Below are 26,244 nucleotides of genomic sequence, written 5' to 3' on the forward strand. Positions count from 1 at the left end.
TTGATGTTAGATGGGATAGATGGAAGGTCGAATGGTTGGCTGTGTCTCGAAACTAACAATTGGCGGGGTAAATCCAATTTGTTGCTGGACAGAGGGTTTGCGATGGACAGCGCCTCAACAAAACAAACAATCCCGACTCAAGAAATACTTGACGGCGGAGAACAGAAAAAATGGGGGGAACGTGTCTCGCAGAAATGATAGGCCGGGTCCGATGAGGGATTTGTATATGACGCACGGGGGAGAGCTTCAAGTGACTTCAGCTCCAAGCTCTAAGTCGAATTCGTCGATGTCGGAGAGCAAGACGGAGCACTCCCATGGCATTTCAATGGGGACCAAGCTTGGAATGACCTGAGGGTCGGATGCGGGGTCGGCCGATAGCTTTCCCTTCCAGGCTCAGAGCGTTGTTGAGATCGCTCCAGCCATGGATATCGGGTCCGTCCCTGTCGTTGCCCGCCGCGGGGCAGGAATTGGGGGGGCCATTGGGAAGTGGGGGGTCCTGCCGTCTCGGCGCCGGACACCCCACCGAATTGCACACTAAGCGGCACCAGAGTTTACGTCACAATCTGGCCGAATGCCCCACCCAGCTTCCGATCTCGATTGTGGTCATGCCAGGAGCGACGGGAAGACCGGGCAAGGAGCCCGCCGCCCAGGAATATCATGGGCCCAGGGAGAAATGAGCGCTATCAATTGTCTTGGGGGTGTTTGTATTTGTTTCTGTATAGAGCAACGACGCGGATTGACACGCGGAGTGCCACCAGGCCGTGCTCATGTCCACGACAATGCCGTCTGGCTGCGAAATCCATCGTTTCTGACCATGTTCGGGATCCAGAGGTCTTGGCTCGGCCCAGCACCGGCACGATCCGGAAACCCGCCATCAGATGCTGTGCCTGACATGTCCGCACCGGGCCAGCCTGGCCAATCTCTTGACACGCTCAGCCCGTTGACACGATCTGCCCTTGGTGCGAAAGCCCAGCTGACCTCGGTTTGAGCCGGGTGCGAGCTTCACACGCCTGCATGAGAATGGGCGAGGCCGAACTTGGACTGCCGAGAATCCGATGCTGCCGGGAGACGCGTCAGGGCGCCAAAGGGCAACCCGAGACGACGACATCCAACGACCCTGCCGCTGGCTTTGAGTGTCTTTCTCTCTATGCTCCTCCGTACCTACCGTCTCGGTCACTAAGCACCACAGCCTTCGACTAAGCTTCCATTCCTACCTCTCTAAGGTACCTTCAGACCTCCGGTCCAATCGAGGCCAAGCACCTGTTACGGGTTGCACTACGCTCGGAACATGGTGAGTTCACGATATGCATAATCCGCGCTGAGAGTTGATTTGCTTCTTGAACATTCCAAATATCATTTTCCATGGCTGTACTGACTGGGCTTAAAATGACGAAACCCGAGCGATTACTCATGCCCCTTCAGCTAACCATCAAGCACGAAAATCCAATCATTCTGACCTCTTTCTATCCCGAGCAGCACCCTCCGAGGTTTACCCCCTCACCCTCTTCTTGATGCGGATAGTGGCCTTCAGAGGAGGCACCCTATTGATACTAATCCACATGTTACGCGGGCGCTCCGGCATGAGCTTGATGTCGTAGTTCAACACCAAGTGCGCCACGAGGAGCTTGAGTTCGCTGGCCGCAAAGAAACGGCCGGGGCAGGCATTTCGCCCGTGGCCAAACGCAAGGTAATCAGGACTCGTCGTTGCGAACGCCTTTGTCGCGCGTTTGACGTAGTCGATGTTCTGGTCGCTGCGCTCCTCGGCAAACCGGAACGGCCGGAACTCGTTGGCGCCTGGGTACACATTCTCGTCGTGGAACACAGGATAGCTGGGACCGACCACTGACCAGCCGTGCGGGACCTTGACGCCCGACGGCGTTACGGCGCCATCCGGTGCCGTGACGTAGCGTGCTACACCAACGGTGACGAACGAGTTCAACCGAGACGACTCCCGCAGGACGCTGTCGAGCTTGTGCATCCGCGACAGCGCCCGCTTGTTCCACTGCCCCCCGTACTCGGCCAGAATGCCTTCTATCTCGGCTCGAAGCTCGTCGATGTATTCCCGCTTTGACGCCGACAACTCCAAGATGGCGTTCGTGATGGCGAAGGATGACGTGTGGATCGAGGCAAAGTTTAGAAGAAGGATCCGGTCGGCGAGCGTTTCTGGCCTCCACATGTACGGATCCCCCAAGCTTTTTGCTTGCCTAATGGACCACTGGAGAAAGTCGTTGGGCTCAGCCCCCGCCTTGTCACCGAGGCCTTGTTGACGGGCATCATACTCGGCCAGCCGCTGCTCGATGGTGGCCCGGAGTATGCTTCTGAGGCGTCGCGTGCGCAGGTGGATGAGGATGGTCAGGAACAGGGCAACTGTTGGCCGCAGCGGCTTCCACACCAGGCGCAGTATGTTCGCCACCAGCGGCACGTCCTTGGCATACTGGATGCCCTCTTGGAGCATCGCCTGGTTGCGACAATGCGGCTTTCCCACAAACACGCGGTTCGAGACGTGACCGATGATTTTGCGCAGGGTGTCATAGACGCACACCTCCTTGTAATCCGATGGTGAACCCCAAGCCTCCCCAAACGCCCAGGCCGCTTCGTCGGCGACATCAGGCACTAGATTGCCGATCTCGCTTGTCAGAGTCGTCGTGATGATCTTTGTGTGCAACGGGTTATATATCAGCGATGGATCGGTGACGGTATAGTCGATTTGGAGGTCGTCCATGGTTTTCACATGCATGCTGAGCACTGATTCTGGCTGATCGCTGACCCATTGGATTTGAGAACGAGGCAATGCCACCGTCTTGGTTGTTCCCAGGAACGGCATGAGAACAGTTTGCTCTCGGTACTTCTCTTCGGCCTCCAGCACGGCCGACTTGAAGTCCAGCGTGTTTCGTATCGCGGCCTGGTAGAATGGGAACCAGTCGCCCTTGCGGGAACCGACAACCGGGAGCTTGGGCCGCTGCAACGTAGCTATCACAAACTGGTGGACAATGAAGGCTACAATCGCCACTGTGGGGCCTAGGACGGCCGGTCGAAGAAATAGCTCGATCATGGCTATGCCGGGCGACGCTAAATCCCGCTCCCAAAGGCGAAATAAAGGTGTCTCGAGTAGTGGTAGTGATGAGGAACAGGATGCTACAAACAGCAATGTCGATGTCGGTGCCCTCCTGGCGAGGAGGTTTCGAGGGGAGATCTGCGACTGAACCCGGCCAGACTTGGTTCCCGACGGGATAGTGGAAAGTTCAGTTCCCCGACAAGTATCCGTGATTTGATATAATCTGATATCGATAAGACGCCTTCGGCGTCGTTACTGTATGCGTTTTGAGGCTCCCCGAAGTGTTGGTCTTCTAATATTGCGCTAGGCATCATTGCAAGGGAGACCTTGAGTCGCATTGTGAGTTGTAGATCGGAGTTGTGGGTGCTGGAATGCGTCTGTCCTGTTCCTAATAAGAACCTCTCTTTGGGACTGAGGCACTGAGTACCACCTTCAGCTTTCTTTGAGCCAAGGAAATATTCCCGTAGGTGCCAGACGAACATCGTTCGGGCGGGGCTTGCTGCAAACCCGAGTACCTGAGCTGCCCAATCTCATCCCACTACCTACCGATACGCAATTACTACCCCCTGGTCCAAAGTTCCCAAGCCGATGAGCAAGATCTGGCAACCCTCTCGCACAAGACCACAGTTCTCGCCGCCGCTGTGGGACTATTGCAGCTCGCTGGGTCTGTCTTCGGGCCCATCCAATCATTCTCATTCTTTCAGTTGGGTATTGTTGTCTCTATCAATGACAGGTTCATGTTCTGGTCATTTGTCTCATGTTGTTGGGAATGTCAACTTGAGGTCCTAATGGCACTTGGCCTAAGAATGACACGACAGTAGAACACAGCGTTGCTTGCATAGACGTCCCAATGTTTACTTCTCGCCATTCTCATGGTCTAACACATTATCGACACACTATTGTTGTTACTCGAAATCGCACTGGCTTGGTCCTTTGGTCCCTCTGGCGATCCCAGAGCAAAGTCCGAAGCGACCTGCATCGACACCAGAATTTCCTGTCTTGGAAGAATCTATTACAGCTTGATCACAAATGACATCGAAACAACACGATTGATCAATCTCCGATGGTCATTTCGAGAAAGTGTTAGCTAGTTGGTCAAAGTAAAGCGCGGGTTCTGTTGCTCTCTCAGAACTATTGAAGTTCATTAATCGCAGCCACCTAAGCATCCTTTGCTCATGAGTGTGTTTGCAAAGTTGGTATCATAATGACCTGTATTAGTATTATCCATGGACCACATTTGGTTGCCAGGCTGGCCTGAGGTTGAGCTGGTGTGATTACTATGTTTAATGGATCAGCTTAGTGACGAAGAAACAACAACTGGCCTAGAGGGGAGAGGAGCCGGCTGAATGAGAGCGGTTCGAAGAATTCAAGTCTACCTATTCAGGTATTACACCTAGGAGGTGTATGTGGAAGAACGAGAAGAAGGAAGAGGGCGAAGCTAGGCACATTATTATACTACATATTAATACCAGGCCCCGGCGTTTGCTTGACCTTCCAGATCGCTGTCTTGTGTCACCCAGTGAAGTCTGCCCCAGGACACCCCTGATGTGCTGGGCTCCCGTGTGGGAGTTCGATGATTGGGAAATGGAATACATCTATTACCTTGTACTTTGATCTCTTGGCTGCCTGGCTTTCTTCCCTCTGCGGCCCGGCGGAGTATCATCGTGGACTTGTCCCGTCCTTGGCGGTTTTACATGCGGTGGTTTATGCTGGAAGCCAAGCCTTGGGTTTATCTATCTGAGCCGCCTAGTCCCTGGGCGCATAGCAAAGCCAGAGTCGCCACAACTCCGACCCGTTTGTAGACCATGGTACACCATGGCTTGTAAATGGCCGATCCGCGCACGGCGTCGAAAACACATCATACCAGACACGTATGCTGGGATACGAATCGACACATTAGTTTCGATCCTATATTAAAGGAAGCTCGCCCTGGCTGGAATTTTACTAGGCAGTGTCTATTATGTGATACTGGTTCCGGGATTCACTGCCCAACCTCCTCGACCGGTATCGTTCTGGTCCCACTGATGAATACCTTTCCATGAACCTGAATCCTATACACCGTTCAAAAACAGCGGATCATGAGATGTCAGTCAATGAATCCATCTCGACTATGCGAGCTATGGCGTGTTATTGACTCCCACAGCAGTATATCGTTCTGGCGCATCGTATGTGCTGCTTTCCTTCGCAGCTCTCACGGCCACTGCTCATATCGTCCCACAATGTCCGGGAAATCTCATTAACCCATTCCATGCCCAGGGCCATTGCATGGCTCCCATGGATGACGATTCCCCACTAAAATTCCATCACAGGACAGACGTTCCTTGGAGCCACCATCCTTATTGCATCTCGACAGTGAACACAAACGTCCCGGAGAAGCTTTGTGTCTATTCTTCCACAGCATACAACGACGGCACCGGTGTTAGTGTTGTCGCCAGACCCTGGACTGCAGCGAGCATGACTGGCGCGATTCAAGATACCTTTCCAGCTTGGATTTTCCGACGCCATCTTGCTCACCAGGGGCGTTGGGTAACGAAGGATGACGTCCCATACACTGTGGCCCCAGTCCCGGGGAAAGGCTTGGGTGTGGTTGCTACTCGACGTATCAAGCAGTTCGAGACCATCATGACAGGGTTTCCCGCCATGATTATTGACAAGGATTTCCTCTTTTCTGGGGGGAATGAATCGCTTCCAGAAAGGACTCACTTGTTTCAAACGGCACTCGACCAGCTAGCAGATCAGGAAAGGTTCCTCAGTCTAGCAAAGGGAGATGGACGCCGAGGGCACGTAGTGGAGGAAGTGGCCCGAACCAATGCATTTGGAATCACTATAAACGGCCGAGAAATGAATGCGGTTTACCCAGAAATTGCGGTTGGTTACCCCCCTCGGTTTCCCTGGGATCCTTTACAAAAGGAGGCCCAGTAGCTTGGTGCCTGATACTGATTTGTCTGGTCCATTATTAGAGAATCAACCATGATTGCGACCCCAAGTGAGTCAATGGCACTCGGGGTTTGTATACATAGGAATGTTAGGACTGACGAAGCCCAGTGCAATTCCCAAGTTCACCGAGAACAACCTTGCCTTGTCTACCGTTGCCCTTCAAGATATCGAACCAGGGCAAGAAATCACGCTCAGCTGTACGATATGTTATCGCCTCCTAGTTCTGATTCGGGGGAATCGAATGCTGACTGTAATCAGACATTCCTATCGGGATGCCAACGGCACACAGGAAAAAGGCTTTGGCCAACTGGGGCTTCAATTGCACATGCAACTTGTGTACCTCGTCCCCGGAGCATCAGGCGGTCTCAGACCAGCGGAGGGAGCGGCTGGTGGAGGTCTACTACGCCATGCAGGAGGAAACCACGACGTACGATATCTTAGTCGATCTCAGTCGTGAGTTCATTCAACTGGCGCGTGAGGAGAGGTTGCTCGCCAGGATCCCTGAGTATTATCAATCCTTAATGCGAATCTTCTACGCATTCAAGGACGTGGAGACAGCTCACAAGTATGGCACGCTGTCGCTCAGGTTTGGCCAGATATTTTCAGATCCAGAAGGCGAGTTTGTCTCTGTTGTTCGGCGTGAATTGGATGAGGTCGACAGAGCGTTACGGGAGCGAGTGAAGGAACCATGAGCTCGACCCATGATTGAAGCAAAACGCTTGAACAACAAGGATTGGGTTTAGAATAAAATCAGAAGCCACACTTTGCTTCACTTATCACTAGCAAATCCAACATATTCAAGACCATGCTCCGAATTGGGCGACCAACACCTTATTATTCTGACGTCATGGGGTCAAAAGGCCGAGCATAGGGTCTAAGTACCTAGATGAGGTAGTCACCTAGTACATCTGGCGGACCGATCAGTGCAAATGCCCAAAGACATTTTTACACACTTCGTCCGTGGCTCTTTCAAGGCAAGCCATTATGTGTCCAGCACTCGGTGGGAGGATACCTTAATTGCATGACTGGAAAATATTATTTAGCTTGTTGGCAATGTTTCGGTAGATGTTGTAGGACTTGATAATGGGGCTTCTGGATTGAGGAACTCTGCTGTGTCTGTCTGATTATGAGGAGGCGAGCTTGAGCAATGCCCAACTGCTAACATTCTTGAGAGTATGGTACTTTGTATCCTTGTCCTGCGAGGTGGCTCAACCACATTCCGATTGAATAACAATAGCATGATACTGAGGCTATTAATAATATTTTACTGATATTCATTCACACTGAGCTAATTATGTCAAGTTCAAAAACAAGATTTACAGGATAATAATAGTCGCGATACAGACTGAAAGTAACCATCACCCGTTGTTTGCGCACCGTGAACCATACTTTGGATGGTTATAAATAATTCATTGAGGCTCATGAAATGTGCTATCCATGGTCCAAACTTTTTGATAAAAAACAAAGATCATAACGCCAGGAGCTAAAGCTGATAGCCACTCGAGAGTCCAGGGCCGTCCTCCTTGATTCCGAATTCAGCCAGCGACGATATATATTATTAAAGAAAGCTAGTAAGTTGTGGACTGAGCGACACTAATTATTTCTTCGTTCCCTGGACAACAGAGAGACGCCCGGCACTAATGCGCGCAATATTATATCACTTGTATGAACGATACGGAACGAGTCGGACTGTTACGGACTCTTGAGTCTCTGGAAAGCTGTACTTGTAAGACCACCAACTAATAAGTTGAGGGCCAGCCGAGGACTGGAAGCTATTTGTGCGGTGTAATTGGGATCTCAGTGTAGCATTCACCTGTACTACTAGTAGGCGCAACATGTCGAAGCCGCTGCATTGGTGTATGACTTTGCCACCCAATAAAACCATAAAGTGGTCCCTCCCGCATACCCGTGGGACTCATTCAGGCTGTCAGCCACGGAATAAATGACTAAAGAGATCCGCGGCAAGCGACGTACACAGTAGATCCGGGTTATTATTTGAGGTGGCTTGCACAACATCTCCCCTCATACGTAATACTCAAATTGTCGGGTTTTGGTCCAATGTGAGAACGAGACAGTAGGGAGCCTTAAGTCTACCCAGGGGTGAGCGCTCATTCATGATGCCTGGCAGTAATACGCAGTCAGACGGCAAGGAACAGATCTGGGCGACGCAAAGGTCAATAATTGAACGAGCCATGCCATTTGGCATCCAGACGCTGCAAGACTGAGTGGAGGATAAGATGGTCAAGATAAGTACTTGGTAGCCAACAGTCAGGAGCAGAACACTTGAAAACCCATGTCTCACTGATCGAGAATACCACTGGCTCTTTGTGGAAACGACACCCAAACACCTATCACAATTGTCGAGCCCGTTGGCAGGAGTTTCCATTTACCCGACGGCTGCAGATGGCGGGTGGTTGAGGGGTAAGGCGATGCAGAAAGGTACCCCGCTTGTCACTGATCTGCTGTGACCATATAACGACTGAAGTGTTACTCCATACTCCGTCGAACGTCTCACAGCGCCAACGGATCCGTCTCCTCGGGCGATCCGACTTCCAGGTCAAGACTGGCGTTTTTATTTGGACATGTAGGATATATTACATGGTGGGTGCTTGTTGAGGTGCCACTGGGAGTCCGGTGACATGCGGTACTGAGAGTGCGCAGTTGGACAGTAGTGTGTTGAAACAAGTTGGTTCATATTGACAACACACGCAACAGCCGTAAGCCACCCAAGCCGGCCTGGATAAGTTGGCTAAGCCAAGCTTCTTTTCCGGCAGTTCACACAGCCTCGGCGCGCTAATCTTGCCGTTGAGTGATACCCAGTCCTGACTAAGATCCGGCATCCGAGGACACATGCAGGACCAAGACCAGAGACAAGCCACGAGGCCCCGAGGACAAAGCTTGGCTGTGGTCAAGTCGACGGCGTCAGTGGCCGATGGATTCCTGGTCTTAAAAGGGATCAGTCCAGGCACGGAACGAACGAGATTTCGTGTTTTTAAGCATGGTGAAATACTGTGTAGTCTGCGCGAAGGCGTCGAGAATTGTCAAAGCCAATCGCTGTAAATTGGGCCCGCAGGCCCGGGCATTAATATTTAATCGGAGGCGACTTGGCCGCCAACAACTGCTCCTGCGTGTCATTACTTATTATTCCGTTATGTGCAGAAGTGGTACGCATGCTCGTTCGCCGCAGAATCCCCCGGACCCAGGTCCCGGAAAACATGGGAGGGAACGATATCGGCCAGGACATATTGGGTCTCTGATGCGGGCCGGCCAGCGAACCGTTCGCCCGACGTTTTTGTTGAGCCTGAGGTCGCAGCGAACACGACATGGCGACCGCAGACATCGGGGAGGGTAACCGGACGACCTGCCTTTTCTGGCTCTGGACGCGCAGCGCAGGATGACCATGGGTGGGTATCATCCATGGGGGGCTGGCAGAGACATGGAAACTTGCCTTGTTGGCCTGTTCCTTGCTTTCGGACGGACGGATAACTAAATTATCACAGCTATGTTACGTGCCGGGGACGCCGCGAGGCAGGCGGCCAAGCGGCTGACGGAGGGTTGGATCTGAATCTGGACATGGACCGCACTAACAGCTCACATATCGACTGAGATTTGGCGTCAAGAAGCCAACGAGAGCGGCGGCCTGCGGGTGGGATGTGGGTTGCGGTATTGGGGGAGCTTGCTTGACAGCATGGAGGCTCTAGCCTGCCTAGTGTATGTCCCTACCCTAAGCAGATCAGCCCAGTTTTGCATGTCCGTACCTGATGTATGGTTTGTTTCAGCGTCTAGAAACGCGAAGGGTGAGATGGAAGGCGAAAAAGCGTCTCGGTGTGTCTGGGCGCTTCGGCAGCTGTCAAGGGATGCAGGAGGAGCTTGGTGTGTGCCAACGGCTGCCAAGGACTTCGCCGGACAGGGACCCCTTGCCCTACCCAGCTTCTGGATCCCGCCACCCGAAGCTTGATGAAACGCAATGGGGAACCATGCTGCCGAAAACGATGTGAACCCTCGGGAAATTCTGCTTGATGAAGTGAAATGCCTATGCACCCAGAGCTAGCGCGGCTGATGTTTGCGAACACGCAGCTGCATTGCGATGACCATCACCGCTTGGTCATGGTCTTCCCGGCGGAAAGGAACATGACCAGACCCATGGGCTTTGCTCCTTCCAGGCACAAGGAGCGAAGGAGACTTGTCATTGGGGTATGGCTGCAAGAACCAACCTCGGGTTGGAAGCGCTGAGCGGTTGAGGCTCCAAGATGGCACCACCACAGCGTGGACGTGGGTACTGTGTAGAGGCCGCGGAGGCAAGCTACCCTACCACGAGTTTTCTGGGGAAGATGGAGACCTCATAGTTGCGCATCTTGATTGGGGAAGTGGATTGAACCCCACGCAAAGCTTCAAGCCTGCACCGTCAGACCTACTACACAGCAGACCAGGAGATTTGATAGGAAGCTGGGAATGGGGCAAGGGAAACCGAGCTCCATAACGGCAAATAAACTCGGGGGGCAAAACACAACAAAACCTGGGGAAGGGAGGCGGAGCAAGATTGGCAGAGAAAACGGGTCTGGGGAGATTTGAGATGGCGAGATCTCCCCAGAGTCGAGTGGAATCTGGGGAAGTGGACTCACCAGCGGCTCTTTCACAAGCTCAGGTGATCTTATCTAGATCACAGGTTAGCAACAGACTCTGAGACTTCTCCCTGTTCATGTCAAGTTTCCTTTCCATGTCACCAATCTGACAAACCCTGAGGAGTGTTTGCTCTATTTCCACCTGTTCATGCCAATCCAGATCAGCGTTAAACCATTAAGACCTGACATCTCAACCTTTAGTCAAACTCTGGGACTCGCGGAATATACCCGGGCCTCTCAACACCCCGCTAACCACAGAACCATCTCTACTCATTGTGCCATTCCAGAAGCCATTGTCCTTGTTGACATATGAGACCTCCATCTGTCCGCCCGAACTTCATGCCGCAGCGCCCTCTTTCCGAAGCCCAGTTTCAGCATGATGGCCACGAGCGCCTCAACCTGACATTGTCAGATGTGGCAGCTTTGGTGCATTAGGGCCATCGAAAACCACGTGGGACACGTGTAGAAAACGTGGGAACCGACACAAATCTTGATCCAAGGCACGCATCATGATCGTTCGTTGGTGTTTCTGTGTGTTGAAGAACCTGTCGATGGTGTGGGCTGGGGGTGTGTCGATTCCTTGCCTGTCGGATGCCGGCCCCCCGGCCGACGCTACTGCTCGTTGCTCGCATCCCGTTGGCCAGGGCATTTATCCGTCTGTCCGAAAGGCATCACCCGGCTTGCCGTTGACGGGTGCCACGTGCGGGGAGACGCTTGCCTCGTTTTGGTGCGTTTTGGGCAACGCGAGGCAAGCCGCTGCGAGCTGGGAATCGTGAGGGAGACGACATCATGTTCGTGAGTTGCCCAATGGCGGGCTCTGCTCTTCGCCAAGTCGGAGGTGTTGCACAGATCCAGGCCTCTTCCGGCTCTTTCGTGCCTCTGTTTCTGCTCTCTTTCTCTCTGGCTGGGCCAAGGGAACACTCTTTTGTTCGTTGGGTTCTCTGGAATCCGGCAAGGTCACACAGAAGGGGGTGGGTGGGGGTGAGATTGGCTCCTTCACACCTTGCGGTTGACGACGCCACCTTGGCATGCATTCTACATTCGGGATTGGCATCCATGGAACAACGGGGGGTTCTCCCACTGCACATCGGCCCGTTCAGATGACGGAGAGACATCCACGCTGGTAAGTATTGTCGAAAGGATGCCTGGTTTTGCGACTCACCGTCAGCTTGAGAGATGACCACCTCCCCAAGTCGCCTCCAGTACCCTCCACAAACTACGAGAGAAGATACTCCAGGGCGGGCCGCATGCGTTCAGTCCTTGAAAGAAAGGCATGCGTATCGGGGGTGTTATGAACACCGCATGGGCGATGAAATTTTTCATATAATTCGTGTGTTTTGTACGTACAGATAGATAGATACGTACACATATGGCCATCTTGGGCATCTTGGACACAACATCATGGTGTTGTTGCAGGCCGCATGCCGGACTCTCAGATGGCACTCACCCACCCACACCCCTCCCCCCTGGCAGCTGGCGGTGCGGAATTGTGTTAAGGTAGCCTGCCAGGCCAATCACACTAACCCTTCCAGTTATGGCACACCTCGACGCCTGCGACGATGTCAACGCGCCTCGTCTGTCCGGCGTGTGAGCTAAAGTCTGCCATCAGACCATCTTCGACAGACGGCGTGAACAAAACGCGCGTGGCAATCGCGCGGTGATGAGGGCGTTTGGGTGCGGCACAAACACGCTAGCCGTTTTACGACACTCCGCCGAGAATCCGGGGTTTCTTTTTTGTTTCTCTGGGGTGGCCGGGATGATGGTACTTACTATCTGACGGACGGACGGGTGTATCTGGGGAAGTGGAACCTCGACGCCGTTCCCATGCTCCGTGGCCTTGCCCCTTGACCGGCCCCGATCTGCATGGTAATTGCCAGATACAACGACAATGCGACTCCGTTGTCCGCGATGAGGGGTGTCTCCATCGTAAAGCTCCATCCCAACCGCACCGTGGGATCTCAGCAGGGTGTCGGTGTCTCCAACCAGGCGGAGACGGGAGGGGATGCGGCCTCATGTATAACAGTATAAGATATGACATCTCACCTACCCTTCATGCTCGCTTGGATGAATCCCCAGTGTTCCCAAAGAATTGGGTTACTCCAGACTGCCCTGGTACCTTCAGAGTCACATAGACTCCCGTGTCTTATATTATAATAACTGCATAGGCATCCCGACTCTCTTGTCTTCTCTTCACCTTCCTCTCGGCTCTCGATCTCTCATCCCCAGATTAGACCGCAAAGTCACAGCCATGGGTCGCCCTGACGAAGTATCGGCACCGGATGTGCCCACCACCGAGTCTGATAGCGTCACCAATGAGAAGGTCGCCCCCAAGGGCCCCGCCGTTGACGACATCAACGTCGAGAGCGCCGGCTGGGATGAGGCTTCGACCAAAAAACTCATCCGCAAGATTGACTGGGTCTTGATTCCTTTCCTCTCTTTCCTCTACCTGCTCTCCTTCCTCGACCGCAGCAACATCGGTAATGCTCGCCTCGACACCCTTGAGAAGGATCTCAAGCTTGACTCGCAACGCCTCCACTACAATGATGCCCTCGCCGTCTTCTTCCCCTTCTACGTCGCCGCTGAAGTGCCGTCCAACATGGCCATGAAGCGTTTCCGCCCATCCGTCTGGATTCCCAGCATCATGGTCGCCTGGTCCATCTGCACCACTCTGATGGGCATTGTCCACAATTATGCTGGCCTGATGGCTTGCCGTGCTGCTCTGGGTATTGCTGAGGGCGGTCTCTTCCCCGGAATCACCTACTAGTGAGTGGTCCTTGCCGTTGCTCAGCATCCATATGAGGGTTCCCGACGCTGACCACAACAATCTGAAGCATTACGATGTGGTACCGCCGCCACGAGTGTGGTCTCCGCATGGCTATCTTCTTCTCCGCCGCCACTGCTGCCGGTGCTTTCGGAGGTCTGCTCGCACGTGGTATTATGGAAATGAGGGGCATTGGTGGCCTTTCGGGCTGGCAGTGGATCTTCATTCTCGAGGGTCTTCTTACCTTCGTCGTCGGTATGTCCTGAGTCTCAGCCTGCGCCACAACGTCTCGATTCCCGGCAACATGGGGTTACTACAGCAAATGCTAACCGACCATTCTAGCCCTTGTCGCCTACAAGATCATGCAGGACTACCCGGCCACTGCCAAGTTCCTTAAGCCTGAGGAGCGCGCCGAGGTCGAGGCCCGGCTCAAGCGCGACCGGTCCTCGCTCGCCGATGAGTTCAACGTCAAGTTCTTCTGGGATGCCGTCAAGGATTGGAAGATCTGGGTGCACATGGTAATCACCATCGGTGTCTACACGGGTCTCTACTCGTACTCGCTTTTCTTGCCCACCATCATCAACGATCTTGGAACCGCCAAGACCCCCGAGGAGGCCCAACTGATGACGGTGCCCCCCTATGTCGTGGCGTGCATTTTCTGCGTCGCTGCCGGCTTCTACGCTGATAAGATGGGCCAGCGTGGCATTTTCATGATTGGTTTCATGGTTATTGCGTATGTCCAACCTCCTGAGAATTCAGCTGCAAGTTGCGGGGACGCTCAAGCTAACCGGAATATGACAGGATTATCGGCATGATCATGCTTCTGGTTACCGAGAACAGCGCGGTGCGCTACATTGGCTGCTTCTTCATGGCCACGGGTATCTACCCCAACGTCCCTCAGGGTGTCGCTTGGAACGGCAACAACATTGGCGGCTCGCTCAAGCGTGGTGTCGGTATTGCCATGCACGTCGGCTTCGGCAACCTCGGCGGAACCATGTCGGCGTATCTCTTCCTCGCCCGCGATAAGCCGAGGTACTATCCTGGCTTCGGCGCCCTGCTCGCTCTGCATGTCATGGCCCTTATCCTCTCCATCATCATGACCATCTATCTGCGCCGCGAGAACGCCCGCCGCGACCGTCTCTACAAGCCCCCCAGCGAGTATACCGAAGAGGAGAAGCTCGCCGAGCGTGAGAAGGGTGACCTGGCCACCTTCTTCCGTTATACGGTTTGAGGTTATGACATTTTTCGTTTCTAGGACCATATTTTGTTGAGGTTTTGCAATATGGAATGATATGGTCAGACTCCAGGTTCTCGGTCTTTGGTCGCGGTTCGCCGGCTGGGCTCATTGCGCCAAGTGATGGCGACGGTGACTTGGGTACTAAATGGTACAATAGAGTTACGATCTGTTGGGAATGGTATGGCTTGGGGCTCCGGATACATATCATCGGTTTCAGGGGGCTTTCTTCGGTGGGATGTCCTAGATCCTGCATGGAACTCGCTGGTGTTTCACATTGGGTTATCTTTGGACGTCTCTTTCATGTGCTTGACGGTGTGGGAATTTTGCAGTTGACTCTAATACACAGGTTGGAAGTATATCAAAATTGTTTCGGACGCTGATCACTTTTATAATTTGGACATTAACCATTGTATGTATTACTCGTACGTCACTGACTTGACGTTGAGTGGATGTTAGAAGAAATCGCCAAGCCAAGGAGAAAGGTGTCAACCACTTGTTCACTAACGGTTACGGCCCGAGTGAGATATATGTTCAATTATAAGAACACACTTATTAAGGTATCAAAAAGACATGTTTGATGAGGGACAGAGATAAATCAGGTAGGTCGGCACGTAGTTTTAAAGTAGTCCCGTTAAGAACACGGACACTTGTTGAAGGGACACTCCCTTCTGTGTGATAATATTTCATCAGAGACACTGGGTAGATGGAACAATATCTCCAAGTCAAGTCTGTGGAACCTGGCCTCCCCGAGGCAGGCTCAAGTCAAGGAACATCGAATTGTTTTTTAGATGCGCTGTCCTTTCCCATGGCATCACCAAATACTATATAATACATGTAGGCAAGGGTTCATCTCAGCTCACAGGCTCTCCCCCAAAACTCTAGACGCAAATTCCACCACAGTCGGCGCCGCCCTTCCTAGGGTCGCAATCGTCCCTGGGATCATCGATACACTTCTTGCCGCCCTTGCACGGGATGCCGGCGATACCGCCGCAGAAGACGGGCTTGACGCAAATTCCGGGCCTGTCGCAGGCCAGACCACAGCCGGAGACGTATGGGTCGTCAATGCAGATCTCGTCGTCAGCGCACTGGAGCGGCTTGACGCGGAAGCCGCCGCAGGGCTTGTAAGTCGGCGTCGGGGTGCTCGGTTTCGTCGAAGTCACAAGAGTGACGGGGATGGGCACGCAGTAGCCAGCGCAGTTCTCGCCGCGGTCGCACTCAGGGTCGATCTTCTCGCAGTATTGGTTGCTGGGGCAAGGGGCAATCTTGAAGCCACAGGGCCTTGGTGCCACCTTGGCTGTGGCAAGGCCGAGGAGGGAGAGGAGGGCAATCGAAAGGTACCGCATGTTGGAGACTTTATGACGGATTTCACGAGGCAGGGCTCAAGCCTTGACGTTATGGGGTTGTTGATAAACTGGTATGGCAGCAGGACCGAAAGGTGTTTCGAGACTGGGGAGTTAGGTGCCCTTTGTATGTCTTTGGATATCAGAGGGTTTCCAACGGTGTGGCCCCATTGGCCATGGCAAGTGTAGCATGGCCGCTGTTCGGTTCTCGTGTTTGTCTCGGCTGAAATGAAAGTGTGGTTCACCTGGAGTTGGTTTTGCATTCCTCAAAGGTTCGATACCACGGCGATCTTGTCCAAGATCCATTCAGAGCCAAGCCGGAGACAACTCCCGCTCACGTTTTGGGCAACGCAAGGTCCGGGCCATCGGCTTAATTTATCCTATTTTTAGGTGAACCAGCATGTCAACGGTCCCACATTGCACCGAAACCGCACATTCTCTGGGGTTCGGACACTTGGTTTGCCTTAATGTTGTCGTCACAATACTGTTGAAGGCGAGAACCGGTCGCGCAGTGCTTACTGAGAAGAGATGGATGTTGAGAGGAATACCATGGTTGCGACCCTACCCTAGGTTGCCGTTCTGAGTCAAGGGACTTGTCGTTCCGGTAAGCCAGGGGTTGAAAGACACAATTGCAACATCCGAGCTCGGGTCAATGACAATGTAGAACCCGAAACTTACCCAGGTCTTGGGGATTGTATGCTTCGCAGCATTAGGTGGCCATGTCATTCGGAGACACAGTCAAGTCGAGACGGCGATTGAAGGGAGTTCACATCGAGGGATATTATTGGGATGATGAGGGTTGTGATTTGGCCCGAAGGTGTGTAAAGTATTGCACAGATGACCAAATCCATGTCTCGGCTGATGGTTCAGACCAAAAATTCCTTATAGAATCTGGGAAATGGTATAGTTAGTATGATTCAGAGGTGGAGAACATACGTACCTCTAGGCGATGATCACTGCAGGATGGTAGACTCAGATCAATGGAGTAAATTGCCACACTCAGGCACTTGACCATAAGTCCCTTCGGTTATCAATTATCCGTCTTACCTTATTGTGGCAATTCAAGCAACCCAATTACAGGCTCTTGTTTATTCAGCATTCGATCTCATGCGAATCGAAGAGGACCTATGCATGAATACAATGTAACCCCTCGCTTGCTGGCCGACTTCACTTGTGAACCAAGACAAGAAATGTACATAGTACCTTATCTAAGGAACCTGGTAATTCCACTCGTAACATAGCTACTGTGTACATAGCAGGTGTCAACGAAGAGGTGATGGGGATGAGGTTCGAATAGACTTTGTCCTTGGCGGATCAACAGTGGCTCCAGTGTGCCTGGATGGACGTTGTATGTACATATTGTGTAGATTCTTCAAGGCGTGCCCACATTTAGTCAGTTTCATTTGAGACCCACAACACAACTGCGTCATTTTCACCTCCCCCGCGATTGTGCGTCCACAACGTCCTGCCTAGGTATGTGACCTAATTCACATTGGACAACGCAAAGACACCAATACTTAACGGGATCCACGACAACAGAGCAGCAAACATGTCCTCTCCTCTCAGGGTTGGCTATGTGCCCGAGCATTTCTCAACCCCTCTTCACTTTGCCAAGAAGTATTATGGGCTTGAGGCCGAGCTAACCCCGTTCCCATCCGGTACGGGACATATGATCACTGCGATACGGGGTGGCGAAATTGATGTTGGCATCGGCCTCACAGAAGGGTGGGTGGCCGGCCTTGGGAAGAGCCAGGAGGCTGGGGATAAGGATGGGGGCTACAAGATTGTTGGCACATATGTAGAGACCCCATTATGTACGCAGTCCCTCTCCAGTGAACATCCTACCTCTCCGGCACGATACCACTTTCTTATCGATGCTAACAAACTCTTCTGCCTGCAGGCTGGGCTATCTCAACGGGAACAGATCGGCCCGAGATTCAGGATGTTGATTCCCTCCAGGGCCGTAAGATTGGCGTCTCGCGGATCGGTTCGGGCAGCTATGTGATGGGTTATGTCCTGGCCGACCAGCGCGGTTGGCTGTCAGCAAGCAAGGAGCGGGCGTCCCCATTCTCAGACACGGTGGTTCTCCACACGTTTGAGAACCTGCGCAAGGCCGTCAACTCGGGCGAGGCCGACTTCTTCATGTGGGAGCACTTCACTTCCAAGCGCTACTACGACAAGGGCGAAATCAGAAGGGTTGGCGAGATCTACACGCCGTGGAGCAGCTGGAAGATTGTCGCTTCTACCAGTTTGGTAAAGGGGGCTGAGCTTGATCCGAGGGTGGACGACTTGCTAGACAAGCTGAACCTCGGAATCAAGCACTTCAACGACAACCAAGAGGAGGCAGTTGAATTCATCAGCACACACCTGGACTACTCTGCGGAGGATGCTCGTGCTTGGCTCGAGACAGTCAGATTCCCGGAGAAGACTCAGGGTGTTGACCCCGCAGTAATTACCAAGACCGTCGACATCCTACGCAAGGCTGGGGTGTTGGCCGCGGCCGGGGGTGCGGATGCGGGCGCTATGATCGCGAAGACGCGTTGAGGTGTGTGACGAGGGCAAAGTTGTTTTGTATTATCTGCCCCCAAACGTCGGTCGCGCCACCCGATGGCATTTGCCATAGGTACCTCTGAGCGAAGCCCTGGCATGGTCCGTGACATGACTACCGGTGCATAACAATCAACTCTGGGCATCTATGTAGCCTGCGTCAGCCGAGAAAATGAACTCATTTTAAAGCCAAACGTCAGACATGGACTGTGGAATGTATTGTAGTGCGGTAGGGGAACAAACTCACGACATCCACATACGGGGGTTAGGTTTGTCCGCTCCGTCTCAGCTCACTAGTTTTCTTGGGCAGTAGGAGGAGTGAAATGTAGGTCTCGCTCGGCACTGCTATCGGTTCCCACGAATGGCGAACCACTCCCAGCGGGGTTCTACGCTGTCGTGGTCAGGCCGAAGCAATTTGTCGCGGTCGGACCCATGACAGCGCAGGCGGGCGGGCTGGTAGTGCCGAAGACCTCCCTGTAGCTGGCCTGATTGTTTTCCGAGATGCCGGGTCATGATTCCCGTCATGTCACTTTTGGGATGTGTTGGGGCTTGACCAGTACCGCTTGCTGAAAACGCATCAATCAAGACGAGTTTCAAGTCGAACCCGACGTCAAGGCGGGAGCTTCAGAGCTGCAGAGAGCAGGGAGACTGCAGCGGCGGTTGATTCAAAGAATGAGAGGAGTACCTACGAAGTAATTTCTGGTCTATAACTGAGTAAACTGCCAATACCACTGAGAGGAGAGTTTCTTAGTCTCTGTACCCCAGGTATTCAGGTGAGTACGAACCAGACCAGTACTGCCCTGTCTTTGCTGACTATGGTATTCCGGGTTTGGTCATAAGACAACAGACGGATATTGCCAAATCTGGCAATCCCGCCATCTCGGCCGTCGATTGTGGACAGGGCACGGGGCGGTTGCCGGTGGCGGCTCGGCTGCTGTAGGTGGGTGCCAAGATCCGAGCTTGGCATGCCCACCTGGCTGCACTTTCGGACCCCACCATCCACCATCATCATCATCTTCAACGACAAACCATCGACGCTGGAACCTTGCATCACCTTCTCGCCGACCGCTCAGCGGAACCCGACCGATCGACATCCCTCGAGTTCCCAACAGGATTAATATCGACATAGTCACAATCTGCGATGGTTCTTCAAGATCTCGGCCGCCGCATCAACGCGGCCGTGAGCGATCTGACGCGCGCTCCAAACCTCGACGAAAAGGTATCACTCGCCCTGCCACGTGTCCCTGCCTTGCTCTCCATGACGGTATTGAAGCTGCGATCACCATGCTGACGGCTGGATCCAGGCTTTTGATGCTATGCTCAAGGAAATATGCTCCGCTCTCCTCGAAGCAGATGTCAACGTGCGCCTGGTTGGCCAGCTGCGCAAGTCGATCAAGTCAACGGTCAACTTTAAGGAACTGCCGCCAGCCGTCAACAAGAAGCGACTCATCCAGAAGGCTGTCTTTGACGAACTCGTTCGCCTTGTCGACCCACATGCCGAACCGTTCAAGCCTAAAAAGGGCAAATCCAACGTCATTATGTTCGTCGGTCTCCAGGGTGCCGGCAAGACAACAACGTGCACAAAGCTGGCCAGGCATTATCAATCTCGAGGATTCCGTGCTTGTCTGGTGTGCGCAGATACTTTCCGCGCTGGTGCCTTTGACCAGCTCAGACAGAATGCCACGAGGGCCAAGATTCCATACTACGGTAGCTTGACCGAGACAGATCCGGCCGTGGTCGCGCGAGAAGGTGTCGAAAAGTTCAAGAAGGAGCGCTTCGAGGTCATCATTGTCGACACGTCGGGTCGCCATCGGCAAGAAAGCGCCCTGTTCCAAGAGATGAAGGACATCCAGGCTGCCATCAAGCCCGACGAGACCATTATGGTCCTGGACGCCTCCATTGGTCAACAGGCCGAAGCGCAAGCCAAGGCTTTCAAAGAGGCTGCCGACTTTGGCGCCATCATTATCACGAAAACAGATGGCCATGCCGCAGGCGGCGGTGCCATCTCAGCCGTTGCAGCCACGCACACTCCTATCGTTTTCATCGGCACTGGCGAGCACATGCTAGACCTTGAGCGGTTCGTGCCCCGGAACTTCATCAGCAAGCTACTTGGCATGGGCGACATGGCGGGCCTGGTAGAGCACGTCCAAAGCCTGAAGCTAGATCAGAAAGAGACAATCAAGCACATCACCGAGGGCATCTTCACGGTCCGCGACCTGCGTGACCAACTACAAAACATCATGAAGATGGGCCCGCTCAGCAAGATGGCCGGCATGATTCCAGGAATGAGCCACATGATGCAGGGCATGGATGACGAGGAGGGTTCTCTCAAGCTGAAGCGGATGATTTATATTTGCGACAGCATGACCGATAAGGAGCTTGACAGCGACGGCAAGATCTTTATCGAGCAGCCATCACGTATGACACGGGTTGCCAGGGGATCCGGCACCACTGTGCGTGAGGTTGAGGACCTTCTGACGCAGCAACGTATGATGGCCGGCATGGCCAAGAAGATGGGCGGAAGCATGAAGAACATGCAGAGGGCACAGAGTGCCATGGCTGGTGGAAACAAGGCACAACAGCTCGCTGCCATGCAGAAACGGTTGCAGAGCATGGGAGGTGCAGGGGCGGCGGGTGGAATGCCCGATATGGCTAGCCTACTCAAAATGTTTGGAGGCGGCGGGGGTATGGGAGGGCTTGGGGGGATGGACATGAATGCCATGATGAAGCAGATGAGTGGGTTGATGGGCGGCCAAGGGGGGCGTGGTGGCAGGAAATGATAACAAGTTTCAGCATGCAGGTTTTAAGCTAAGTAATGAATGGGAACATTGGCATGGCTCGGGAGTTTTTCTGGCTGTTTGCAGAGTGTGTACTTTACTGCCCGGCGTCTAGGACGACCGTGAAGCAGTTTCTATCAAGATGATACCATCTCTAGACTATCCTCATGTCCAGAAAGCATTCCATTGGGGATGGAGACGGGACTGGATCATTCGTGGTGCACCACACAGTGTAGGTACCCTCGGTCACGTCATCTCTCCCCGGAGGCATGGCACGAGGGCGCACTGAAGCATAGGTGATTAAGCTACATATACTTCTCTATAGGTGCTTATAGGTGAGTCTAGGCTGGATCATGTGCTAGGTAGGTCGGGTTCCCCTCATTCAGATCCCTGTGCTCCTATCTATGGAGTAGTCTGGCTGCCCCTCAACTTCCAGGGGTCCAGGTTGTCTTCGGGGGCCACGGTTGGCTTTGACGGACTAAACCTCTTAGGTCTATTCCGGTCTCTCCTATCTGACGTTGGCCGAGCACACGGATGGGACTTGTTGTGTAATAGGCACGTTCCACCCCAGAAATTGAGGCTGGTCCAGACTTAGCATGCAGTTTTCTCTTGGCTACCTAGCAGGCAGGTTAACTTGGGTAGGTTTGTCTAGGGTGCTGGAGAGGATCCATGCTTGCCAATGGGCTGGACCTCACGTATCCTGATAACGAAGATATCCGTCCTGCCTAAGGCATCTAGTTGGAATCTTATTATCCATGTCAATGCATCGCATATACAGATGAGTCTTCCAACAATTGAGGCTTCTTCAATTGAAGCTTTTGTCAATCGCGTGTTTGGCTGGGGGACAATCCTCATTCGTGGGGCATCATGGACGATGCCAGGGGCAACGCCCCTCGAGGCAATCTGGAAATGCCGACCCCGATAATGGGAAGCAATGTCAATTGCAAACATTGAGCGTGTGGCCATCACGAAGGCCTGGAGTTGGACGTGATTGACGGTTCATGGTGGAGCAGATGGCGGTTCCTGTGTCGAAGGGCAGGGTGGCCAATCAGCCCGAAGCTGCAACGCTGCCAGCAGACAGGGGCATGATGGAGGCGAAGGATGCAGCAAAAACTTGACGAGATATGATTTGGCGGTGACGGTGGTGCGGTGCAGCGGTCTACGTGGCGGTGTCGACATCGATGGAAGAAAGGAGGGCGGTAATCTCGGGGCATTCTCGAGCCCACAAACGGCAGTTGAGAGGTTGGGCGTCGAAATCCAGGTTTGAAAATGTGCGTCAGGCAAAAGCGCCGGTGAGGGGCCAAGACCGGGGCCCAACCACCGCTTGGGGCCACGTCTTTGGCGGGGCGCCTCACATGCCCTCATTGCCATTTCCGGATCGGGACACTGGAGACGTCGCCGCACCGTACCAGCCTCGTTTTTCACTTCCGGCTGTGAGGGGCCGACAAGAGAGGCAAGTGCGCATCGCCCGGGGCGGTATCCGATTGGGATAATCTGCTGAGTCAACCGACGAAAACAAACACAATGGCTCTTTCTGCCGGCTTCAATCGGAGAGAGAAACGGCAGAGCAGAGCAGACAGGTCAGCCCGCAACACTTCTTCCCGGGGCTGCGCTGCATGGCCGAGAGGAGCTCACCATCCGGAATTGGATCAATCAACAGACGGAAGAGGGCTGGCCAAAAAAATCTGAGACATGACGGCAAGGCATCGACGGCGAGAAACACGAGACTCAGCCTCGGCATGACATCAACACCAAGTGACAGCTCACCAAGGGGGGAACTAACCCATGCCACCACACAGAGTTGACGCCTCGACCAGCCAGCAAATGCCTTTTTAGCCTGCAAAATGCAGAGTGCCCGGATCGAGGTGGGCCGCTCTCCGGGGGTTCGGAGCCAACGGCCGCTCGGGCTGCCCACGCCAGCATGCCCCCCAGCGGTGGCCACTGGGGGTTGGGCTTGGCTCAAACCGACCAGTCGGCGCCGCCATTGAGGCCCAATCCTGCCCCAGAGCAACATGACGATGCGTCGATGCCAGCGAGTGGCCGGTCCTCAAGATGCATTACGAATAGCAGGCATGCCAGCTCACAATCCCAGTCTGTCTCCATCAACGCCGTCGCACTAACCATGTATCGTCTGAGCACCCCGCAAGGGGGTAGAAATATGCCCTCTCCGTCACCAATATCTCTCGACCTCGTCCACTACAGCGTCCAGAGCGCCGTGAGATTTTACCTCCACAATCTCACAGTCGACGTCACGGTCGAAGCCACAATCCTCATCGGTCTCATCTTTCTCGCTTCCGCCTCGTTTATCTTTCTCCACTGCATCACCATGGCGAGGAAAAGGAAGAGCGGTCTTCCCAAGCCGCCCCAGTCGACGGGCCCCACGCCTGTGGCTGCCCCGAAAGGTGCCGATGCCAATGGCTCTGCTCCGGCAGGGTCGGCTCCCGTTGTGGCTCCCGTGGTGAAGGAGCTCGATTCCAGGCCAGAGACCTCGTAAGTCACCTTGTTGTATGTTCAGCAAAGCGAAGCCGCGAGCGTGCTGACCTCCTCATGTAGCCCCTATGGGAGCTTGTCTTGCACCCTTCCTTTTTCTAGCCCGCTCACGGTGCCGCGGGATATTCTCCAGAAGTGCCCCAAGCTTCTTGAGGCCTACGACAATCGGTCCCCGGAGCTTCAGGGCCTCTCGGAGGATGTCGGCCATGTCATCATCCACTACCTCCACACCGGCACCTACGAGTCGCTCAAGCCCAAGCCGATGGGCTCCATGACCAAGCAGACCTGCGAGCTCAAGACCAGCATCCAGGTCTATTCGGCCGCGAGGACCTATGATTTGCCCGAGTTGATGCGTCTGGCTGAGACCAAGATCGACAAGTATGGCAAGGGAATTTCACTCCCAGCGCTGCTGGAAGTGGCCCGCGACGCCTACCCGACTCTGACCGACGGGGACGACTGGTTTATTGAGTATCTAAGGTCGCGCATCCGTCCCCATCTTAGGGACCCTAAGTCCCTCCTCGCCTCCAACTTGCTCGACCAGATCAGCGGTATCCTCTCCCCCAACAGGGTTCTCCTGCGGACCGTCCTCGAGCTGTTCTGCGAGAGGATCGCCGTCCGCCCGGAGCACCCGGTTCCTTCGCCTTCCTTGAGCTCCATTGCGAGCCCCATCACCAGCCCACCCACTTCCCGCGCTGTTTCCCCTCCTCCCACAGGATCGCCCGCCCCGAGGTCCAGGTCCATCATCCGCGAGGAATTTCCCCCGTCTCGGAAAACCACCAAGTCCGCGCCGTGGGCGTCTCCAGACACCATTTCTGAGGCGTCGTGGTCTCGATCCCCGTTCCCCGAACCTGCAGCCCTGCCAGTGGAGCCTGTCACGCTCCCAGAGGTGGTCTCGCCGCCCCAATTCGAGGCCAAACCGATTCCTGAGGCCACTCCTGCTCCAATCTTTGCCCCGGTTCCCTTCGCAGACCTGGGCCCAGTCATTGTTGACGTCGTGCCTGCCCCAGGTGTGCCGATCCAGGCCAAGATTGAGCCTCAGACGGAGGTCGAGTCTGCCCCTGAGCCGGAGGTCAAGTCTGCAACTGAACCCGAAGCTGAGCCTGCGGTTGAGGCGGACGCCAAGAACACCACACAGTCTGCGGTCGAGCCCACCGCAGAGACAGAGGTTAAGCCTACTCTCCAGCCCGAGGTCTTGCCCGAAGTCAAGACTGAAGTTCAGGAAGAGATCAAGCCTGCCGTCGAGCTTGCGGCCGATACAGTCCCTGCGTCGGATGCTAAGGTCCAGCCGGAGGACGAATCTAAAGTCGATGTTGCCACCACCCCTGAGGCTGGCGTCCCTGCAGAGCTAGAGCCCGAGCCGGCCCAGCCGCTTCCCGTTATCCAGCGTGAGAGGAAGGATTCTGGCAAGGAAATCGATTTGGGTCCTATCCCCAAGGACATTACTTCGGCTCTTGAGCTCGCGTCGGAGCTTGAGACTGGATCTAACCCCCAGCCCCACATCCGGCCTCCTTTCCATCGGGAGGCAGATTCCGGATTCTGGGAGGGTTCCGATGTTGAACCTTCCAAGGAGAAGGAACCGGCCTCTCTGGTCACTGGACCAAAGCCCGGCGTTCCCGTTGCCCCCGAATCCGCTCACGAGCTCGAACCCACAACCCAGCCGAAGATCGAGCCTGGGGTCGACACTCACGACTTTGCCAAGTCCGACGTTCCTGCAGAGCTCGCGACTATTGAGGAAGCAGGCGAGGCCAAGCAGGATGCTTCGAACGCGAAGACTCCGACGAATGACGAAGCGTCTGGGCCTGTCCCGGCCATCGACACCCCAGCCAAGGATACCATCGAGACCCCAGACAAGGACGCCACCGACTCCGCGCGTGAACCGGAGTCCGTGAAGAGCAACCCCCCTGAAGCCGGCCTGGCCAAGGCTGGTGAATCCGCCACGACCGCTACCGCTCCCGAGACTGCCCCTGCTGAAGGACAGCCACTTGAGGTAAATAGCAAGGAGGTGGAGGCCCAACTCGCGATAGAGAAGGTAGAGCCGTTCCTTATTGTCAAGAACAGGAGTCCTTGCTAACTGTTTGCAGGTTCAGAAGGAGAGCGTCGAGCCTCAGGTTGTGGCGAACCCCGAGCACGAGCTCGTGGCGTCCACGTCGGAGCCGGTCCATGTTCCCGACCATGATCAGCTCTCTGGGCCCTCTGAGAGCAAGACGGCTCAGCCCACCGTCGAGTCGGGACCGCAGCCCGCTGGGGAGCCCCCGGTGGTCCATCGCGCCAACACTGACCCCGCCATCCACGCCGTCCCCGTCACTGAGGACACGGCCAAGCCTCCGGCAATTCTCAGTGCGAAGTCTGCGACGGAGCAGACGGCCGGAAAGGCCGTCGAGGCCCAGCTCTGCAGTGCTCATGTGAGACAGCGGAGCTGGAAGAAGCGCTTCCTCAGCCTGAGATACCCAGTTTTCTTTGGCCGTGGCATGTGACTCG

General features: G+C 54.4%; 9 protein-coding genes across 9 annotated transcripts; 6 read left to right on the top strand and 3 right to left on the bottom strand.

Moving 5' to 3' along the window:
- Positions 1-31: 31 nt before the first annotated feature.
- VTJ04DRAFT_6990 (uncharacterized protein) lies at positions 32-352 on the top strand (the record flags this gene model as incomplete). The annotated part of the gene is made up of 1 exon (XM_069365268.1): positions 32-352. The coding sequence occupies one exon, from the start codon at positions 32-34 to the stop codon at positions 350-352; it is 321 nt and encodes a 106-aa protein (XP_069219012.1).
- Positions 353-1,489: 1,137 nt separating this feature from the next.
- On the bottom strand, positions 1,490-3,052 carry VTJ04DRAFT_6991 (uncharacterized protein; the record flags this gene model as incomplete). Its single annotated transcript, XM_069365269.1, has 1 exon — positions 1,490-3,052. One exon carries the CDS (start codon positions 3,050-3,052, stop codon positions 1,490-1,492), a length of 1,563 nt encoding a protein of 520 aa, XP_069219013.1.
- Positions 3,053-6,077: 3,025 nt separating this feature from the next.
- VTJ04DRAFT_6992 (uncharacterized protein) lies at positions 6,078-6,684 on the top strand (the record flags this gene model as incomplete). Its single annotated transcript, XM_069365270.1, has 2 exons — positions 6,078-6,189; positions 6,251-6,684. 2 exons carry the CDS (start codon positions 6,078-6,080, stop codon positions 6,682-6,684), a joined length of 546 nt encoding a protein of 181 aa, XP_069219014.1.
- Positions 6,685-9,141: 2,457 nt separating this feature from the next.
- Positions 9,142-9,411, bottom strand: VTJ04DRAFT_6993 (uncharacterized protein; the record flags this gene model as incomplete). Its single annotated transcript, XM_069365271.1, has 1 exon — positions 9,142-9,411. One exon carries the CDS (start codon positions 9,409-9,411, stop codon positions 9,142-9,144), a length of 270 nt encoding a protein of 89 aa, XP_069219015.1.
- A 3,451-nt stretch (positions 9,412-12,862) lies between these two features.
- On the top strand, positions 12,863-14,606 carry VTJ04DRAFT_6994 (uncharacterized protein; the record flags this gene model as incomplete). The annotated part of the gene is made up of 4 exons (XM_069365272.1): positions 12,863-13,377; positions 13,446-13,630; positions 13,718-14,108; positions 14,177-14,606. The coding sequence occupies 4 exons, from the start codon at positions 12,863-12,865 to the stop codon at positions 14,604-14,606; spliced, it is 1,521 nt and encodes a 506-aa protein (XP_069219016.1).
- An 884-nt stretch (positions 14,607-15,490) lies between these two features.
- Positions 15,491-15,955, bottom strand: VTJ04DRAFT_6995 (uncharacterized protein; the record flags this gene model as incomplete). Its single annotated transcript, XM_069365273.1, has 1 exon — positions 15,491-15,955. The coding sequence occupies one exon, from the start codon at positions 15,953-15,955 to the stop codon at positions 15,491-15,493; it is 465 nt and encodes a 154-aa protein (XP_069219017.1).
- Positions 15,956-17,501: 1,546 nt separating this feature from the next.
- Positions 17,502-18,496, top strand: VTJ04DRAFT_6996 (uncharacterized protein; the record flags this gene model as incomplete). Its single annotated transcript, XM_069365274.1, has 2 exons — positions 17,502-17,766; positions 17,853-18,496. 2 exons carry the CDS (start codon positions 17,502-17,504, stop codon positions 18,494-18,496), a joined length of 909 nt encoding a protein of 302 aa, XP_069219018.1.
- Positions 18,497-19,640: 1,144 nt separating this feature from the next.
- VTJ04DRAFT_6997 (uncharacterized protein) lies at positions 19,641-21,279 on the top strand (the record flags this gene model as incomplete). Its single annotated transcript, XM_069365275.1, has 2 exons — positions 19,641-19,718; positions 19,804-21,279. 2 exons carry the CDS (start codon positions 19,641-19,643, stop codon positions 21,277-21,279), a joined length of 1,554 nt encoding a protein of 517 aa, XP_069219019.1.
- Positions 21,280-23,197: 1,918 nt separating this feature from the next.
- Positions 23,198-26,240, top strand: VTJ04DRAFT_6998 (uncharacterized protein; the record flags this gene model as incomplete). The annotated part of the gene is made up of 3 exons (XM_069365276.1): positions 23,198-23,766; positions 23,830-25,795; positions 25,848-26,240. The coding sequence occupies 3 exons, from the start codon at positions 23,198-23,200 to the stop codon at positions 26,238-26,240; spliced, it is 2,928 nt and encodes a 975-aa protein (XP_069219020.1).
- Between the last annotated feature and the right edge of the window lie 4 nt (positions 26,241-26,244).

The sequence above is a fragment of the Mycothermus thermophilus genome (genome assembly GCF_041956435.1).
Source record: "Mycothermus thermophilus strain CBS 625.91 unplaced genomic scaffold VTJ04scaffold_4, whole genome shotgun sequence".
Lineage (NCBI taxonomy): Eukaryota > Fungi > Ascomycota > Sordariomycetes > Sordariales > Chaetomiaceae > Mycothermus > Mycothermus thermophilus.